A 20605-nucleotide genomic window follows, 5' to 3' on the forward strand; every position below is an offset into this window, starting at 1 on the left:
TGCGCGTTGGCCGCGGTGGCGGCGGCGGCAGCGGCGGTGGCAGCGGCGGCAGCGGCGGTGGCAGCGGCAGCGCGGGGACGGAGGTGAGTGGCGGCGGGTCCCCGAGGCCCGGCCCCGAGGGTCGCGGGGTCCGGGATGGGGTAGGTGCGCGCGCCCTGCGGAAGGCGAGGCCCGGGCGGCGCCAGCGGAGCGGCGTCCGTGTGCGCGCGTGCGTGTGTGTGCGCGTGCGTGTGTGTGCGCGTGCGCGCGCGCGTGCCCGGCCGTGGGTGGGGCAGGGGTCCGGCGGGACCCGCCAGGCAGGGGCGGCCGTGGAGGGGTCCGGGCCCCCCCCGCCCCCGGGACGCCCCGCCCCCCTCTCGGGTGGGAGTTTCGGGTGTCTGGGTGGGACCCCTGGGTGGCGTCCAGCCCCTGCCCAGCCGGTCACCCGCCCCCCGCCCCCCTCCCTGCTGCAGCTCCCCCTGCACCGCCCCCTAAGAGAGCAGACAAAGATGGTCTAGGAGTCCCAGTGTCAGAGCCGGGCCTGGTCCCCTGCGACCCCACCTCCCCCCACACACACCGGCCTCCAGGCCTCCTGGGCCTCTGGCTTAGGTCCTCGGAGCTGCCCTGCCTGCATGGCCAGTGGAGTGGATCTGAGGCAGCAGTGGGCAGGGCACCTCAGGGACTTCGGGGAGGGTCCCTGCGGGAAGAACCTCAGAGGACCCCATCTCTGCCCCTTGACACAGAGGGACACTGGGCAGGGCTGTGGTGGGGGGGTGGTTCTGGGCAAGTGTGGAGTCAGTGGCTGGCTCACAGTGGAGGCCTGGCGCTTTCTAAGATTTTCCCTTTGGAGCAGAGGTGAGGGAGGGGGATGTGGATGAATCCTGGGCCTGCAGCCCTGGCTGTGGTCCTGGCCAGGTCCCCTGGGCCTCCCTTCAGGACACCTCTGTGTCCCTGCCTGTGGCATGACCACGCGGGCTGGGGGCATGCAGTGTGACCACAGCAGGTGATTACCGAGAGAGATTTCTGTGCCTGTGGGCCCAGGCCCCAGAGGTCCTAGCACCAGGTTTGGAGGGAGGGCATCCTGTGACCCCTGCCCACCTCCCCCAGGCCTCCCCCAGGATAAGCCTGGGGTCCCCCAGAGGGACCCGAGCACACAGAACATTTTCCATGGCGGCACTGAAGGAAACGCCCTTGCCCCAGGAGGCGGTATGTTACAGTGCAGCCAGCACTCCAGCCCCACGGGGTAGAAACAGGCACTGCCCAGGAAGGACAAGGTCACCTCCCACCCTGTGGCTGGAAGGTAATGGTTCAGTCCCAAGAAGGGCCCCTCCAACCTTCCCACCACCACCTCAGGGCCTCTGGAGGCTGAAGAGCGTAGGTCCTGGAGGGAAGCTTCAGGTAATGTGGTGTAGGGTGGAGGGGAGCCTTGAGCCTTTCCTTTGAACTGTGGGGCTGGAGAAGCTGTGGACCCCAGCCAGCCTGAGTGAGCATCCTTGGCCCACTGTAGGCTGAGTGGCCCCAGGCAGGTTGCTGTGGTTCTCTGGTCCCTAGTGGCCTGATCTGAGAATGGAATCATTGCACCCTCCATGCTGGGGTAGCCCAGGGGGTCCAAGGAGGAGGCTGCTAGGTGGGTGTGACCGCTGCAGGTGGGCGGAGGGGTGTCCCTCGAAACTGCTTTGCCTGCTGGTGATGGGGACGGTGCATGGACTTCATTCCTTGGCGGCAGCAAGTTATGCGTGCAAAGCGAGGGGCCACTAATGGCTTTCTGGTTCTAATGGACGCCTTAAAAGGCTGGGGCTGGCCAGTCAGAACCCTCTGGGGATGCCAAGCAAGGGATGTGACATGATGCCAGCCTTGAGCTCAAGGCAGGCCTGGAGGATGATGGGTGCCACCCAGATGACAGTGGGCATGGTGGGGAAAGAGGGCAGACGGCCTGGCCCCTGCAGGTGCCCTACTAGTGTCTGTGCTTGTGGGTGGTATTCTCTCCTGAGGCTCCCCCACGAAGACCCCCAGGAAGCACAAGACAGCGGTCACACGTGCGCTCCTCGCTGCCCCCTTGTCCATGCCTGCAGGTGGCAGGAAGAACCCTTAGGTAGGGACCCTTGCAGAAGGGAGAAGGGAGCCAGACACAAGCTGTGTGCACACAGCCATTGTCCCCAGGGGCAAGCATTCTGTGCAGAGTCCTTCCCCTGAGGCCTATGTGGCCACAGGGCACTGGAAAAGGCCCAGTCGTCTCCAGGGTTGGTAATGGAGAATTTGGACTTCTGTGCAGTTGCTGAAGCCAGGAGGGACCCCCTGGCCACACTGCCACCCTTTGTGTTCTTGCCACCTTCCTTTGATGTCTTAGACTTGATTCTTGGTGAGGGAGTGCATACTGGACAGATGTGTTTTACCCCTCATTCCTGGGCATGGAACCCAGATCCTTCATATGCGGAACAGGCAGCCCGCCTACCACTGAAATCCCTGACCCGTTGTGCGTGTGTGTGTGTGTGTGTGTGTGTGTGTGTGTGTGTGTGTGTGTGTTTTGTTTTAAAAGCAGAGGCGCATTAACTTTGCCCAGGCTGACCTGGAACTGCTTCACAGGTAGCTGGGATTACAGGCATATATCACCACATCCAGCTTGTTTGTTGAGATGGAGTCTCACTCTTTGCCTATGCTGGTCTTTAATTCAAGATCGTCCTTTCTGTCACCTGAGTATGTGGGCTTGCAGGTGTAGCGCTAGAGGGACAGGGGCATCTTTGCCTGTGACTTCAGAAGCCCTCAGTGATGGTGCTGCCCTCCCACCTTGGCTCACAGCCAGCCTGGCAGTGATGACAGCTTGTATGTGCTCTCGCAGGGACATGTCTGGTGATCTTGCAGCCCTGTGCAGGAACATGTGGTCTAGGAACACTGTGGTCTTACAGCTCTGTGGTCTTATGATGGTGTGGTGTCGTGGTCTAGTGCTATGACCTCAATCTGATCTTTTTTTTTTGCCAGTCCTGGGGCTTAAACTCAAGGCCTGAGCACTGTCCTTGGGCTTTTCAAGGCTAGAGCTCTACCACTTGAGCCACAGTATCACTTCCATTTTTTTCTATGTATGTGGTACCAAGGAATCGAACCTGGGTCTTTGTGCATGCTAGGTAAGCACTCTATCACTCTATCACCAGCCTTCTCAGTCAGATCTTACAATGGCATGGTCTTACTGCCTTGCAGTGCTGTGGCTTGGTGGTATTGCAGTGGTGTTATCTCATTACAAAGACAATCGCAGTCTTGTGGTCTTATAATGGTGTGTTCTCATGGACTTATAATACAAAATTATGTGATCTAACAGTGGCACAGTATGGTGGTCTTACAATATCATAGTTTCATGGTCTGACAGTGGCATGGTCTCGTGGTCTGACAGTGGTATAGTCTCATGGTCTGACAGTGGCATGGTCTCTTGGTCTAACAGTGGCATGGTCTCGTGATCTCACAGTAGTGTGATCTCATGGTCTGACAGTGGCGTGGTCTCATGGTCTGACAGTGGTGTGATCTCGTGGTCTGACAGTGGCATGGTCTCTTGGTCTAACAGTGGCATGGTCTCGTGATCTCACAGTAGTGTGATCTCATGGTCTGACAGTGGCGTGGTCTCATGGTCTGACAGTGGTGTGATCTCGTGGTCTGACAGTGGCATGGTCTCTTGGTCTAACAGTGGCATGGTCTCGTGATCTCACAGTAGTGTGATCTCATGGTCTGACAGTGGCGTGGTCTCATGGTCTGACAGTGGTGTGATCTCGTGGTCTGACAGTGACATAGTCTCTTGGTCTAACAGTGGCATGGTCTCGTGATCTCACAGTAGTGTGATCTCATGGTCTGACAGTGGCGTGGTCTCATGGTCTCACATTGGCGTGGTCTCGTGGTCTGACAGTGGTGTGGTCTCACAGTGGTGTGGTCTCGTGATCTCACAGTGGTATGGTCTCATGGTCTGACAGTGGTGTGCTCTCATGGTCTGACAGTGGTGGGATCTCATGGTCTGACAGAAGCAATGTCTCGTGATCTCACAGTGATGTGGTCTCATAGTCTCACAGTGGTGTGATCTTGTGGTCTGACAGTGGCATGGTCTCGCGGTCTGACAGTGGTGTGATCTCATGGTCTGACAGTGACGTGGTCTCGTGATATCACAGTGGTATGGTCTCATGGTTTTCACAGTGGTGTGGTCTCATGATCTCACAGTGGTGTGATCTCGTGGTCTGACAGAGGTGTGGTCTCCTGGTCTGACAATGGTGTGGTCTTGTGATCTCACAGTGGTGTGATCTCATGGTCTGACAGTGACGTGGTCTCGTGATATCACAGTGGTATGGTCTCATGGTTTTCACAGTGGTGTGGTCTCATGATCTCACAGTGGTGTGATCTCGTGGTCTGACAGAGGTGTGGTCTCCTGGTCTGACAATGGTGTGGTCTTGTGATCTCACAGTGGTGTGATCTCATGGTCTGACAGTGGTGTGGTCTCATGATCTCACAGTGGTGTGATCTCATGGTCTGACAGTGGCGTGGTCTCATGGTCTCACAGTGGTGTGATCTCATGGTCTGACAGTGGCGTGGTCTCATGGTCTCACAGTGGTGTGATCTCATGGTCTGACAGTGGTGTGGTCTCATGATCTCACAGTGGTGTGATCTCATGGTCTGACAGTGGCGTGGTCTCATGGTCTGACAGTGGTGTGGTCTCATGATCTCACAGTGGTATGATCTCATGGTCTCACAGTGGTGTGGTCTGATGATCTCACAGTGGTGTGATCTTGTGGTCTGGCAGTGGTGTGATCTCATGGTCTGACAGAGGCGTGGTCTCGTGATCTCACATTGGTGTGGTCTCGTGGTCTGACAGAGGTGTGGTCTCCTGGTCTGACAATTGTGTGGTCTCGTGATCTCACAGTGATGTGGTCTCATAGTCTCACAGTGGTGTGATCTCGTGGTCTGACAGTGGCATGGTCTTGCGGTCTGACAGTGGTGTGATCTCATGGTCTGACAGTGGTGTGGTCTCATGATCTCACAGTGGTGTGATCTCGTGGTCTGGCAGTGGTGTGATCTCATGGTCTGACAGAGGCATGGTCTTGCGGTCTGACAGTGGTGTGATCTCATGGTCTGACAGTGGTGTGGTCTCATGATCTCACAGTGGTGTGATCTCGTGGTCTGACAGAGGCATGGTCTCGTGATCTCACATTGGTGTGGTCTCATGGTCTCACAGTGGTGTGATCTCATGGTCTGACAATGGCGTGGTCTCGTGGTCTGACAGAAGTGTGGTCTTGCACCACTGAGCAGTGTGGCGAGGCCAGCCTGACCTCCATGGTGGACTCATGGCACTGGCATCAGTGTTGGTGTTGGTACCACCTCTGGGCAGCCAAGAAGGGACAGGTGAGGAGGAGTGGGTGTCCACTCCACTTGGGTCATCTGTGCCATCTGCACCAGCCCAGAAGCAGGGCTGCTGCTGTGCTGCCTCCAGCCTCCATGTGCTGGGCAAGGGGAGAGGCAGGGCCAGCTCAGACGTGTATCCTGGGGAGCAGGGATCAGGCTGTCCCTTCCCACTGGTCCTAGGCCCTTTGGAGGGAAGGGCGCCTCTCTATGAGGGCGACTGTGAAGGCTCCCCTTCTGTTCTGGAAGGCTCTGGGGTTCCCCCACTGGGTGCCAGCTGAGCTGGTCTTGTGTCACTGGCTGCAAGAACAACTTGGGCAGCATGCCCAGTTCACCTGCCCCTTAGGCCCAGTATGCAGGACCCAGCCCCCACCCACCTCTGGTCCTGCTCTTCCATGGACACCCACCGACTCTGAGAGGGTTACTCCATGCCTCAGATTCTCCATCTGCAAACCAGGGATTCTTCTGTCCACTGAGGAGCGCTGAGTAAGCCAGGTGCAGAGCTGTAGAACACTCCCAGCCACGCCCCCAGTCCTCTCTTCTTGCCATGGCCTGGACACAGTCCTCCTGCATACACAACCCGTGTGGGTAGAGTGACAGGTGAGCCACCACCTGAAAGATTTATCAGGAGCCTGGCAGCCAGCCTTCTCTTGCAAGGAAGCCAGGTGCGGCCTCCATCGGGCTATAGCCTCTCTTGCTCTCTGTCCCGGGGTTCAGGGAGCCCCTGGCCAGCTCTGGGGCCCTCTGCCCTTTGGCCACACAATGCTTCATAATATGTAAGCCATTGGGGCACCCAGGCCGGGTACCTAACTCACCCGTGCTGAGCAGGCTTCAAACCTGACCTCAGCTACGGTCAGGGGGTACAGCAGGCCGAAGCAGGCTCCCTGGGTCCCCCCTCCCACTGCCCTTCCTGGCTGCCCTCAGAGCCCTGCAGGGTGGGGGGCCCCGTTTCCTCTTCTATGCTTGTTGGGACACTGAGCCCTTAGGGGTACAGCTGGTTAGGCCTCATGCTGCTGCAGCCAGCGGAGATTTGGTGACCGAGGTCCTGTCCCCAGGAAGCCACACTCGGAGTGGAGCAGAAGCAGAACCAGCTTGACCCAGCACTGTGACTTCTCATTTGTGCTTTTGATTTTCAGTCTCAGCAACAACAAAACAGTGGCAGATGGCCTCTTCCCACGGCCACATGGGGTGCCAGAGCAGCTGGGGCATGTCTTTTGTTCATCCATTCATAAAACACATTCTGAGGGCCCTGGCCAGCAGTCAGGGCTCCAGAGAACAATTGGGGTTCTTGTGTAGAGGGGTACATTCAGGCAGCTGGACCTGGGCATGTGCTTTGTGACTTCGGGCAGATTGCTCTGCCTCTCTGAGCCTCATTCTCAGAGCTGTGATTGGGAAAAGACTGTTTTCTCAGTCGGCCTCTTGTCAGGACCGTGGAGGCCTGACAGGCGTGGGTGTCTGTGAATGGGTTCCAGGTTCTAAAAGGCCTGGCGGCCTAGGAGCTGGCTCGGCAGGAAAGCCCCGGGAGGTCTCAATGATGGACTTGTTTGGGCAGAAGTGTCTCTACAGTGTCCCAGGTTCTCCAGGGAAATCGGTTCCCGGCCCCCTGGCACAGCAGTGTGAGAGGAAGAGGGAGCGGACCACATGGCTGTGGGAGAGACCCTGCAAGCAGCCAGGCTGGCTCCGAGCCCCAGTGCCGCCAAGCCCCTGTCTCCCCTGGCTGTCTGCCTGCCTGCCTGCCTTGCGCACAAATCTTGTCTTCCAGTGCATACACTCGGCCAGGCCCTCTTAGGCCTCCCCTGCTGTTGCCTGGCCCCCACCCCTGTCCTGGGGCCTCCTCTGCGGAAGCTTGCTGGCTGCCAGTGTCCCTTCCAGAGGGCAGCACGGCACTGTCCCAACACTGGCCCTGGGGTCTGTTTGACAGGCATGTGTGCCAGGCCTCCCAGCAGGCATTGGGGCTCCTGGCCTCAGGATCAGAGCGGGCCCGCCACAATGGAACCCCAGTAGTGTTGGTTGGAAGGCGGGAGTAGGGAGCAGACACCCAGGGCAGATGGCAAGCCCTGGGGGTTTGCCAAGACCACCGTGGCCACCCTGGCTCTCAGGGGCAGGGGTTGTGTGCTAAGGATTTAGGGAAGAAACCAGCGGCCTGGGGAGACCGTGTTCCCGCACACCTGACTTCCCCAGCGTTCCTCTCCTCTGCCAGCTTCTCCACACTTTCCTCAGCCACCATGGCGCTGAGAGCCCTGCAGCCCTGGAGATGACGCCAGGCCTCTGGGACACTCAGCAGATTGGGACGATGGTCAGATACAGCCTGCCAGACCATGGCATGGTCCCAGAGAGCTGGCCACACGGCCCTTCCCAAGGGTCAGCCAGCCACGAAGTGTCATCTGCTTGACCTGGGAAAGCCCAGGCCTTCGTGCTGATGGCCAAGAGCAGTGGTCATAGCCTGAGTCCGCTAGAAGCCAAGAGAGCCCTCAGGCACCGGAGGAGTCACAGCTGGCTTGTGTCATCTCTGTCCCTGAGGCTCCATGGGGGCGCGGGGGGAGTGGCCTGAGTCCCTGGAACCGGGCTTATATCTGTGATGTGGCCACTACACCCGTGGCGTGACCGCCACACCTGGTGGAGTACGACAGAGATACCAGCACGCATCTGCAGGCTCAGCGATGTCTCTGTGTGGAGCGCTGGCCATCTCTAGACAGATGCCCGGCTGCCCCATCCGGACCAGAGGGAGATGTATGGAATGCCTCACCTGCCCTTCTAGGACATAGGGAGGAAGGGCATTTTCACGTTGTTCAAGTCTCAAGCTCTATGTGTGCGTGTGTGTGTGTATGGGCTCGAACTCAGGGTCTCCTGCTCTCCCTTAGCTTTTTTGCTTAGGACTGGCCTCTACTACCTGAGCCACACCTCCACTTCTGGCTTTCTGCTGGTTAATTGGAGATGAGAATCTCAAACACTTTCCTCTCCAGGCTGGTTTTGAACTGGGATCCTCAGATCTCTGCCTCACTGTGGATGTTTATTAGCTTCTTCCACAAGCTGTGCCCCAAGGGAGGTCACCCCTGTGGGTCTGGAGTCCAGCTTCCCTGCTGGTGTGGCAACTCATTCCCCTCTGCGGTTTTCCCGCCTTCTCAAGCCCCTGACACTGGAGAAATGAGTGCCACAGACACAGCCCTGGGCAGCGGGTACCTGGCACCAGGCAGATTCTAGCAGCATCTGCAGGGGGACTCTATAGCCTTGCTGTGGGACTGAGTGTAGGTGTGGGTGAGGCTTGGCACTGGTGCTGAGAACTGAGAAGTAAGAGGGTATGCACTGTGTGTCTGGGAAGGACCCTCCCAGGGGAGGATCTGGGCAGCAGAGCTTGTCCAAGGCCAAGGCCAAGTCCAGAGGAGGGGAGGGTGCAGAGAGAGAAAGGACGAGGAAGAGGACCAGACTGCAGGTTGGAGAAGCCAGGTAACCAGTGTGCCAGGAGGGCAGAGGGGAACGATGGGAGCCGTGGAGTCTGGGGAGAGAGCTCGCAGGAGGCCTGATTCTTCAGGGAGCCGACAGGAAGCCATAGTTATTTATCTCCCCAGTGTGCACTCAGAGCCAGCTGTGCAGCTTCCAGTCTGATGGGAGGAGGCTGGCGCAATCTGAAGAGGGCTAAGAGGTGATGGCCAAGTTGGGTCAAAGGAGGAAGAGCTGATGCCAGCAAGGGAGCCCCAGAGCAGTCTGAAGACTGGGCCTGGTGCAGCCTGGCCACCTGTGGAGGGGGCAGGCTAGCCGTAGATATCAGTGTCCAAAGACAAAACAACCAGGGGTTTAGTTTAAAGATCTTTGCTGCAATTCGAGGATTGCACGTCCACCTCGTTCCCACAGAAGAGGACGGGAGTTCTGTGATCCCAGGATTCCAAGTGTGTGCTCCAGTTGAGTCCTTTGTCTTCTTGAAATGAAGGAACCAGTGAGTGGTTCTGATTGGTCAGAACCAAGTCTGAAACGACTTCTGATTGGTCAGTGAAGTTTATTTTTAAGAGCAGGGAAAACTGGAGAAAGAAAGGCTCACAACTGTGTGTGTATCTGCACACGCGCGCACGCGCACATGCACACACACACACACACTTGTGTGCCAGCACTGAAGCTTGAACTCAGTGCCTGGCACTGAGCTTTTCTCCAGAAGGCTGGCACACTACCACTTGAGCCCCAACTCCACTTCCCATGTCCTGAGCCCTCAGGCAGCAAGACGGAGAATGGGGAGAGGGTGTGATTTGCTGGCCTGGCTGGGAGCCAGAGCCCCAGAACCTTGGCCACTCCCAGCCAGCCTCAGGTGCGAAGGTCTAGGTGCCACCGGAGGGTTCTGGTCCATGACCTGCGCCCAGGGAGGCTGGGGATGGGAAGGGGCGAGGCGTGGAGTCGCAGTCGTGCGGGTGATTCCAGGTGCAGAAACGGCCTCCACCTTGGTGGTGTGGGGCTGAGCTGTGCCTGCGGACATGGCAGGTACTTGGTGAAAGTCTCTGCTGGACTGAGGAGTAGAAGAGATTGCCCCCTCCCAGAGCCCACACCAGTGCTGCCGCCCAGCCTGCGTGAGCACTGCTGCTGTCCGGCCCTTCTAGGCACAGTGCCCGGCGCACGTAGACCAGAAAGTGGAGCTGGCGTCCCCAGGACTGAGTGGCCTCAGTTGGCATGTCAACACGGCGGGTATTATGATGGTCTGCCTCCAGGCTGCAAGCACCCAGGGTGTGTGCGGGGAGAGAGCGTCATGAGTGTGCCAAGAGCACTGTGCCTATGGCAGAGGCACCCCTGGCTGGGGTGTCTGCGGGGAACTGTGGGGCCTCTCCAGAATACTAAGTGCTGAGACAGCAGGGGTCCCAGGGGTCCATGCCAGAGCCAGCGTGGGGTCAGTCTCTAATTCTGGAAGACAGAGACTGAGAGGAAGGAGATGGGAAGGCTGAGGGCTTCCTGCCTCCTCCAGTGTCTGGTGGCCCCCAGTCCTTAAGGGCCCTTGGCATGTAGGACCCTCTCCAGTGTCAGCCTCTGCTGTCACGTGGCCCCTGGGCGTCTATGTCCTTCCTCTGATGACAGTGGTCATCTCCAACAGTGCCTCATCTCAGCCAATGACACCGGAAAGAGCCCCAAGCCCCAGTTAGGTCACGGTCAGCCACCAGGGGCATCGGGGCCACAGCTGTCTCCGCAGCTGGTGGGCTGTCTGAGGACCCAGGACTCTACCAGGCAGAAGGTGGTCTTCTCTAGTCTCCTGAGGAGGTCATTCTGGGGACAGCGGGCCAGTCTGGTGTGGGGCTGGCCTTGTCCTTTCCCACCAGCCCCGGGCCAGCAGCGCTGCTGTGTGTGCCGGATCCCTGGTGACACATATCCTAGTAAGGGGAGGGAGTTGAGTGCTTTTGTTCTGTGTTGTGCCAGACCTGGGGTTGAACCCAGGCTTGAGTGCTATCCTGTCTGGTGCCACATCTCCACTTCTGGCTTTTTGTGTTGATTAGAGATGAGTCTCACAGACTTTCCTGCCTAGGCTGGCTTTGAACTGGGATCCTCAGATCTCAGCCTCCTGAGTAGCTAGGATGACAGCGTGAGCCACCTGAGTTTGACCTATAGCTGGCCCTGGCCCCAGAACCAACCACCTCGCCTGTTACAGTGTCAGCCAGCGTACTTGGAACAGAGCTCCATGGCGGAGCCTGCCTGGGCAGTGTGAAGTTAGAGGGCCTCCGGACTGTGACCCGTGGGGCACAGGGTGCTCCCTGGGGCGGGGGCTGGCTTACCTCCAGGCCCTCAGGAGGAGGAGACTGAGGCCCAGGGGCTTCTGGGCAGGCCAGGAGGGTGTGCAGGAGTAGGGGTGGGGAGAGCAGATCTGGTCTGGGGAACTCCAAACCTGGACTCACTGGAACCTTGCTGTCCCCAGCTAGTGACAGACCAGAATGAGAGCTCTGACATGCCTGCCCTGAAGAACCTTTGAACACATATTAAAGATGTTGTTTGGAGGTGGAGCTGGGCGTGACACGATGAATTTAGGGTATAGGTGACGAGGGGCCGGTGCCTGCCACGACCTCTGCCCCAGCCCAGGAGCCGGAATGAAAGGAAGGGGCCTTGTGCGCATAATCAGGACCACCATGGACCCCCCCCAGGGAGACCTCCCAGGGGTCTCCTAGGGAAGGAAGCCCTGGGGAGGACGGGGAAGGAGGGACAGACACCAGGCCGCAGGTGGTTCAGCAAGGACAGGACATGATGGTGAGCACACCCCCCGGTGGCAGGGACCCTGTTCTTCTTGAATCCCACTGCATTCCAAAGCAGTGCATAGGCACTATGTGCTCAATAAACGTGTGTGGTGTGCAGGGAAGGTGGGTGGCCCCTTTCTCACCTTGGCACCTTGGCTTTCTGGCTGATCACCCTTGAGTGTGATCCCATCTAGCCTCAGTTTCCCAGCCACGACCCGGTGATGACAGAAGTCAATACTGGCCCCAGGGCTCCCAGAGGAGTGTCCTTTCAGGCTCAGCACGAGGGGAGCCACCGGGAGCCCCCCTCACAAGCATGCCCTGGGCACTGATAGCTCACCAAGCCGCGTCAGCCACTCAGGCTCACAAATCCCTTCCCATCTTCGTGTGCTAGCCACAGTTGCCAGCCCTGGCATGACTCTGATGGTTCCGCCCTGCCTCATATGGGGTGTTGTTGTCCCTGCCATCCCAGGGCGGGGGGACCTGCCCACAGGCACAGGCTACAGAGGAAGAGCCCGGCACACTGCCCCCTCCGGGGATGCTGGGTCCCCAGGGTTCAGAGCTCAGGTGCTCTGTCACAGGCTTTGGGGCAGTCTGGGGCTCTGCCACCAGGGGGCAGCAGTGCCCCTGCTACAGACACTTCCCAGAGGAGGCACAGGGGTCCCCAGAGCTGGGCAGGAACCATGGGGAGCCCGGCAGCCCTGACACTTGCGTGACTTTCTGGTGAGTGCCACGTGGAATAAGAGCATTCTCATCAATGTGGTTCAGGCCTCCTGGAGGCCCGGGTGCACCCAGCCATCCCAGTAAGCATCCGTGCACACCTACTGTGCGCCAGGCACCAGGAGTGTGCCTGAGCAAGTTGCAGTCCCCGCCTTCCTGGCCCGTGGCAGAGGACAGAAGTAGAAAACAAAATCAAATCACAAGAGGGCCACTCCCAGGCCTAATCCAGAATGAGGGGGGAGGCGACCTTGCACCTTTGGCCCTCCCCGGAAGTCATTCTGGAGAGGCAGGAAGCTGGGTAGCATGCCCGTCTTGTCTGAAGGACAAGAAGCTCTGGGCTTGGTCCTCAGCACAGTGGAAGCCAATGGGAACATTGCCCACAGCCAGCTCTGACCACCTCTGAGGAAGGGTGGCCCCAGAACTCTGTACTCCAGAGACCCGGGCAGTTATGAGAGGGAGCAGAGTGAGAAGTCTCTCGAAAGGGTGAGAACCCCAAGGCTAGCCATGGAGGAGCAAGAAGGAGCAAGGCCTGGGGCTTTAGCTCTCAGAGGCCACAAAGGAGGTTCAGGGATTAGGGGAGCCCTGAACGCTCTGAAGGCCAGGGTTGGGGACACCGCCCTGTGTGGGGCCTCTGGGAGTCCACCCTGACCACTGCCCTAACCAGCGTGAACCACTGGTCCTCCCAGGACACCTTGAGTTCACTCACACACTTGGCCAAGCTTTTTTACAATAAAGCAGGAAATCTTGTCCCACGGTAGAGCCGGGCTGGGGGCTCGAAGCCTGGTGCTCATGTCCTCCCTCACCAGGCTGCTCCGCTCTGGGAGCCCACTGGCCCATGCCCTGGTGCACACAGACACACCTCCACTGCCAGGATGAAGGAACGCGGTCCTGCCCACACCCCCGCCCCACAGACCTCATCCATCCACACCTGCACCCTTGTCATCTGCCCACTGCCATCCCCTGCCCAACTGTCCAAGACTGGCAGTGCCTCCTCTGCTGACCTCCAATTTGACCCCCTCCTGGACCCGCTGGGCAGCTGGAGCCAGAGAGGCCCAAACCTTCCCGGACTGTCACTGCAGTGGGTCATGTGGTCCAGGCTCTGTGGGAGGCTCTGGGCGCAGGAAGTTGTCTGTGAGTCTGCCTCCTTTGTCCTGAGGACAGGGCTAACATCTGCCACACAGTGGCCATACAGGAAGCAGAGCTCTGGACCTGCACTTGCCACCCCTGTCGTGCGAGGCAGGTGAGCCTGTGGCAATCCCTCAACTGTGGCCTGAGGCCACAGGGTAAAGGGACCCTGTGTGTGACCAGAGGCCTGGCTCGCTTTGGCTGATTGCACAACCCTGGATGTTACTTTGCCCTGTAGCTTCAGTTTCCTCATGGGGAGAAGGAAGAGTCGCCCCTCTCTCCTAGAAACGCTCCAGATGCTCTGTGTAGTGCAGGAAACACCAAGGGGCTTAGCAGCCCCCTGCTTGCTCCCTCCAGGCCAGGGGAGGAGGTTGCTTCCACCACCTTCCAGTCTCCCAAACCTCGGCCCAGAGCTCCCCCAGGCAGCCAGGCAACGCCTGGAGGGATCCGGGACGGCCTGTCTGGGCCGAGGTGGGGTGGGGCTCCTGACCTAGGCAGGCACAGGACTGAACAAACGCCCCGATTCAGCCCTTGGAGGAACAGAGGAGCTTGTATCCAAGTACAAAGGTCTGGAAGGATCTGTGTGGATACAGGCTCTTCTGAGGACGGACGATGGGAAGGGAGTGACTTGGTGTGAGATACTGATGGGAGAGTCTCGGGGCCGGGTCATGATGTGGGTGTGCCCTGCGTTCCCGCTTCCTGTGGGTGTGCGTGGCCCTCCGAAGGAGGCGGGGGAGGGGCACCGACTGGGGCCTCCGAGCGTCGGCCCCGCCCCCGGCGTGTGGCCACGCCCAGCACCCTCCAGAGGTCACGCCCCTCCACGGGGGGGGACGCGGGCCGCTCGGCCCCGCCCCCGGCGTATGGCCACGCCCAGCACCCTCCAGCGGCCACGCCCCTCCAGAGAGGGACGCGGGGGAAGGCCGAGCCGCGGTGGCCACGCCCCTCCGGAGGCCACGCCCCTCCGGAGGCCACGCCCCCAACCGCGTTGGCGCCGGGCCGAGCGGCCAGCGCCGAGCTCCACGCCGCCGCGCGGCGGGAGCAATGATTAACCGGGCTGGGCGGCCGGCGCGCGGCCCGGGGCGGAGGCGCGGGGCCGGGGCGGGACCCCGCGAGGCCGCTGCGCTTCCTGCCGCGGCCCAGGTTTCCCGGCGGCGGGCGCGGCTGCGGAGAGCGGCGTGGACTCCGGGTCAGCATGAGGACTCTCCGCAGGTTGAAGTTCATGAGTTCGCCCAGCCTCAGTGACCTGGGCAAGAGGGAGCCGGCCGCGGACGAGCGGGGCACGCAGCAGCGCCGGGCCTGCGCCAACGCCACCTGGAACAGGTAGGGCGGCCGCGCGGGCGGGGGCCGGGCCGCGGGCGGGGCCCGCCACTTTGCCGGGGCGCCCGGCCTGGAGGCCCGCGGGCGGGACGGCAGGAAGTGCTTGTCCTCGGGCGGCGGGCGGCCGGGCTCCGCGCTCCCCGCACTTCCCCTCGCAGCGGCCCCGCGGGCGCCTCCCACCCAGCCGCTGGCGTTGGGAAGGGCCGTAGCTGACGAGGAGGAGTTTTCCCGCGGTCCGCCCGTGGGCCTGGGGAGAGCGACGCCCGCCGCCCGCCGCCCGCTGTCCGGGGCGCTCCCGCCCTGGCGGGGAGGCCTCGCCCCAGGCGCCGCCGGGATTCTAATGGGCCCCTGGCCCTGTGGCCGACATGCAGGTTCTCTCGTAGGCTCACCTTCTGCCTTCAGCTAAGTTTCAAACGGCTGGAAGGCTGGGCCAGCCTGCCTCAGTTTCCCCCTTCTCATCACATGAGGGAGAGACTCCTGTTAGGGCATTCAATGCGGAAATGCCTCATCAGCCTCCCCAGCAGGGTCTGGCACCTAGTAAGGCTCCAGAATCAGCGGATTCTGGCCCCTGTGGAGTCTCAGAACACCCGAAGTACCTAAGCTACTTTGTAAGCTGTCCCTCACCGCCATCTGGGGTCTCCTGGCAGAGATGAGGTTGTGACTGGCCCTGGCTCACATGTCCCCCTCCCTCCCTCCCTGTGTGGCCCTGCAGTGAAAGCCCCCTGAACGCTGCACAGGTTTCCCCTCAACGGCCAGGCAGACTGCCGGGCAATGCCAGCCCTACCCACGGCCTCTCAGGGCAACCTGTGGGTCCCTGGGGCTCCTTCCTGTCTCAGGCAGCAAAGGCCCTGCTGTGTGCCAGGCCCCACTCATGACTTTCGTTCACTTTGCCTCCAGCCTACCCCAGCCAGCGAGGTCACCCTCCCCTCTCAACTGAGACTTGGGGCACCCACAGCATTGCCTTGGTGTACCCTTCCCCAAGGCAGCTGAGGCACAGAGAGGCCAAGGGTCTTCCCCAGCCTTCAGTAGAAAACTGGTATCCCAGGTCTCCTTTTTGCCCCTGCAGCTCGAACTGCCCTCTCTCTCAGGGCACCACAGCCTGTGCCAGGCTGGCTGGTGCACCCCTTTATCTGTGTGACCACATCAGTGTCACCGGGCAGTTTCAGATAATAGCAGTGTATCCTCAGGGCTCTTGAAGAGGCATGACGAGGGTGGGGCCTGGCCAGGTCCCTCTGATGGTTCTAGGGAATTCTCGTGTGCCTCTGCCTGCTCCTTGGGCCCTTGGCTTGCAGCAGCCTCCTCCAGTCCTGCCTGCGTCCTCACCGGCCTTTGTCTTCCTCTCATGAAGACAGCAGCTGCTGCATCCTGTCCCACCACAAACAAGGGACCACAGCTTCTCAAGATCCCCTCCTTCTGTTACACCTGCCAAGACCCTATTTCCAAGTTGGGTGTAAGGTTTCAAGTGCATAGGGATACTGCAGTGACCCAGGGCCTGTCTGCTAGGTTCCTCTAACCCGCCTCCTCATCTGGCCACAGAGTTACAAACACAGTCCAGCCTGTCCTGAGCAGAGCCCTCAGCCAGTGGCACATTGTTGTTTGTGGCCCAATCTGGGCTGGGCACAAGTGAAACAGATAATAGCCCACCAGAGCTGGGAAGTAAGTCAGGAGACCGTCCAGAGACTGGACATTGCAATGAGGGGAAGAAACCTGGCCCTTGGCATTGCATGAGCTACATGCCCCCTGCCCTCCGGGACTGCAGGCTCTCCTGCAGGCGCGTTGCCCACGCTGGGCTGCCTTCACCAGAACCACAGCTCGAGTCGCTCCTGAGCTCCCACTGCCTGTGCAGCCCAGTTATGCCAGGCCTAGGGCTGAGCACCTACTGAGGGGCTCTCCCAGGGAAATGGGTAACCAGCCCACCCCTTCCCAGCCCTGGAGGGGGTGGGGGTGCTATCCCCTGCCTCCCTGCCTGGCCCCGTGGCGCTCCAGGTTCACTATGTTCAACTAGCGCTCCCCATTCTGGTAGCCAGAAAGAGAAAAATTCAGGCAAGATGTGAAAACAGAATTTAGTAGGAAACAGCCATGTCCCAGAGGCTCGCACCTGTATCTCCTAGATACCCGGGAGGCTGAGATCTGAGGATTGCGGTTTGAAGCCAGTCTGGGCAGGAAAGCCCATAAAATTACCTCCAACTGACCAACAAAATCACAAGTGGGAGCCGGGCGCAGTGGCTCACGGCTGTCATCCTAGCTACTCAGGAGGCTGAGGTCTGAGGCTCAAGATCCAAAGCCAGCCCGGGCACTGACATCCAAGAGACTCTCGTCTCCCATTAACTACCAGAAAATTGGAAGTAGTGCTGTGGCTCAAGGGGTAGGGCCGTAGCCTTGAGCTGAAGAGCTCGGGGACAGCGCCCAGGGCCAGAGTTCAAGTCCCATGACCAACAACAACAAAAAACATTTAGAAGTGGAGCTGTGGGGTGTAGAGAGTGCTAGCCTGGCCTGGAGTGAAGCTAAGAAACAATGTCCCAACAGAGTTCAAGCCATAGACCTGTGTATGCGTACACACGCACGCACGCACGCACGCACTACAGCTTTAACCTTGTAGAAATGGGCCTTGGGAACTTTCTAGACCAAGTCCCGCCTACAGGGCTGTGGGCACAGATAAGCAGCTGTGTCACAAGGCTGGAGATGGTTTAACGAATCCTAGTGTGGAAATGACGTGGGGTTCACCCCACCACTATACCCACTATAGGGCATGCTTCATGGGCGTGGGCATGGGCTGGTATCTGTTTTGTTGTGAGGCTGGAATAAAGCCTTTTCCCAGACCTTAGGTGGGTGGGGGGCTCTGGAACATGGCGTGACCTCACACAGCCTTGCTGGCTACTTTTCAGTGTCCCCTCCTGGGGCCTTCAAGTCTCTGAAGGCTGAGCCCTTGAGCCAAGGGCCCTGGGCTGCCACCCTTGCCTGCCTGGGGGAGGAGGTGGCCCAGAGTGATTCCTGAGAGCCAGGAAAGACCTGGGTGCACTACACGTGCTGGAGCTGCTGGGCCCAGAGCAGCCCTTGGATGGTCACCTGTGGCAGCCCCTAGGGAGCTTTAGCCTCTGCCTCCTGGCGAGGGGGCCCTGGGAAGCTTCCAAAAGGTGCCAAAGACCCACAGCAGCCCTGAGATGCTACGGGGACCCCTGGATATCCCCGTGTCCTGAGCCAGTGCCCCTGGGGTCCCAGCCTGGAGATGCCCTGGGCAGGCAGGACAAGGAGAAAGCTGGTCCCAAGGTGCTGGGCACAGAGTAGAGGATGCACCTCGACCCCCAGGGTCGGTCTGACAACCCTCCATCAGCTTCCACTGAGGGGGAAGGAGCTACCTCAACCTCAACCGCTGTGGAGGTCAGGGCTTGGGGTCTGCATGTAGGCCGTGAGGCCAGCGTGGGTGAAAGTGCTGAGAGCTAAGCTCCAAGGCTGTGGTCCCCAGCTACTCCCTCCCAGCACACTGGCGCCTCATTTCACAGGCAGGGTGGGCAACACCTTGTGCTGGGCCTTGCCCTCACCCCAGGCCTGAGCCAGTCCTTCCATCCCCATAAGCCTCCACCCACGAGGGACTCGGCACTTGGGGTCCCTGTCTATAGATGGAGCAATTGAGGCTCAGAGGATCAGCCTGGGACGCAGGTGATTCAGGCAGACCAACTGTTAGGGGGCTGGGGGAAGGGCGTCTTAAAGGGCCAGCAGACACTGGCCCTGGCTGTGGAAGGATTATTGGAGGCTGGGTTCTGTGGCTGGCTCCCCCCACCCCGCCTGTCTGCTATGGTCAGGCTGGGAACATGGTCAGCAGGGTCCAGGCGCCTGCCTGTGGGTGGGGGGTTCACAGCTGAGAGGAGGCCACTGACAGGGACCCTGAGCTGGGGAGAGGCCCGCAGTCACAGGCTGTAGACCTGGAGGTGGAGGAGGAGCTGAGACCCCAGGGTGCTGAGACAGGGGTAGGGTTCACCTCTGGAGCCCCCAGAAGGAACAGCCTCCTGACACCAGGGCTTAAGCCTGGGAAACTGGGAAGCTGCTGGCTGAACTGTCCGAGGACAACTGTGGGTTGTAGGGCCCTGAGGTCACTTATTCCAATTGCCACAGGCCACCCACGCCTTGGCCTCTGTCCCTGTCAGCCAGTGGGAACCTGGTCTCTGGGCACAGGGTGGAGAGAGACCTAGTGATAACACCCCCCACCTCCAGTTCTGCCCAGTGGATTGCCCCAAGAAAGATGGGGGGGCAGTCTAATCCCGCAGGGGCCTCAGAAGTCACTCCGCAGCCTGGCTTCCTGTGTGGGCAGTGGGCAGGTGGGTGGCACAGAGTTCTGCTCCTAGCCCCTTCCTCTCCACGGGGGCTTGGCCTCCTGCCAGCCTTGGGGCAGTGAGTCCCAGCCCTGCAGGCTGCAGCCTGAGTCACCGACGTCCCTGGCAGCTTCCGGGCCCAGCGCAGTGGGGACGGGCTGACCCCCACAGGGGTACTGGGGACTGGAAGGGGGCCTCCTGGAGAGGGGGCCTGACCTCTCCTGTAAAGTATCCAGCCCGGGGCCCTGGCCAGGCAGCTGGGTTTCACTTCTGTTTTGGAGGTTTTGGGAGGTTTTCTGCTTGCACTTTGAAAAGAACATGTATCCTTGTAGAGCTAGAGAGAGAGAAGTGAGAGAAGGGGGGATCTTACTTGTACACCCCAGAAGGACTAGGGAGGCATGGGAAAGAGCTTAGGCCAGGGTTGTCTTGAGTGTGGCCCTGGTAGGTATGGATCTGTGTGATTCTGAGAAGGCTCCTGGGTCTCTCTGGGCCTCAGCATCTCTGTCACCTGGGCCCTAACCCAGCCACCATGTGCTGGTAGTTGGAAGGAAGCCTGGGGCATAGCAGATGCATCCCCCCATCCTACAGCAACACCCCTGGGCACGTGTCTCCCCACTGTAGGTTTGGGGCCACTGAGGCCACATCCATAGACTCTCCAGGGTGAGTCATGCCTGGCCTGCACCTGAGACCCCCCGAGGACAGTGCGGGGGACCTGGTCTAGCAGAGACACACCTCCCGGTGCCACTGTGGGGGCAGAGGCCAGCCACATAGCTCATCCTTTGCCACCCCCTCCCCGGGCTTCACCAAGGGAGCGGGCAGCCCTCTGGCCTCCAGTGAGGGCCACCGCTGTAATGATTCCCCAGACCAGGGGCAGGAGCTCCAGCAGAGGGGTTCAGAGGAGAGGCAGGGTGGCTTTAGGGGGTGGCATGGGGTGAGGAAGGAAAGATGGGGTTCAGGGCGGGGCCTTGAGGATGGCAGGACCAGAACCTCCTAGGCTGGCATCCGACCCTCCTCAGGCCTTCAGCCCCTCTGCCTGGGCCGCGTCAGCCCTGGTTGGAGACCACAGCCACCCCGGCAGACCACCGACCCCTCCACCCCAAGCTCAGCAGACAGGGCCCAGCGTCCAGGCAGACGGCATGGTACAGCTGCCTCGGGGGCCTGGCCTCTTGTGGATTTCTCACCTTCCGGGAGCCATAATGGATGCCCCGTCCTGCTGTTCGTAGCCTACACCACAACCACTGAGAAACCAGTGGTGACCCCAGCAGACGTAGACCTCACGTCCCAGCTGTACAGGGCATGAGACCCTGCTGTCCCCCCCCCAGGCCCCCCCGGACTAGAAGCCCACCCATACCTGGCTCTAACTCGGGAAGCTAACGTGGCCCATGATCTGGAAGGAGTGGATTGGATGAAGTGGGAGGCATGTGCAGAGGTCCTGTGGCAGCAGTGCCTCCCGTGTAGCCAGGTGCAGCTAGCGCAGGATGTGCCGCGCTGGTTGGGGGGCGCTGCTCAGGGCTCAGCTCCTGGAAGAAGGCTTCGGAGCAGGGTGAGCCCAGCTCCTCACCGCTGTATGCACAGCCATGAGCCACAGAGCTTGAGACACTGGCC

At 60.1% G+C, this 20605-nt stretch overlaps 1 protein-coding gene across 3 annotated transcripts in view; it reads left to right on the forward strand.

Annotated features, from left to right (window-relative positions):
* The window catches only part of Prr5 (proline rich 5), a 31214-nt gene continuing 10609 nt past the window's right edge, over positions 1 to 20605 (forward strand). For 2 of the 3 annotated variants that reach the window (XM_090328873.1, XM_090328874.1), the window contains exon 1: positions 14404 to 14696. In XM_090328873.1, the coding sequence (XP_090184999.1) occupies positions 14569 to 14696 (128 nt within the window). In that variant the 5' untranslated portion in view covers positions 14404 to 14568. Of the gene's footprint in view, positions 84 to 14403; positions 14697 to 20605 lie in introns of those variants that run through there. The other variant, XM_090328875.1, reaches the window with a different exon arrangement.

The sequence above is a fragment of the Megascapheus bottae genome, chromosome 2, assembly GCF_031878675.1.
Source record: "Megascapheus bottae isolate mThoBot1 chromosome 2, mThoBot2.hap1, whole genome shotgun sequence".
Lineage (NCBI taxonomy): Eukaryota > Metazoa > Chordata > Mammalia > Rodentia > Geomyidae > Megascapheus > Megascapheus bottae.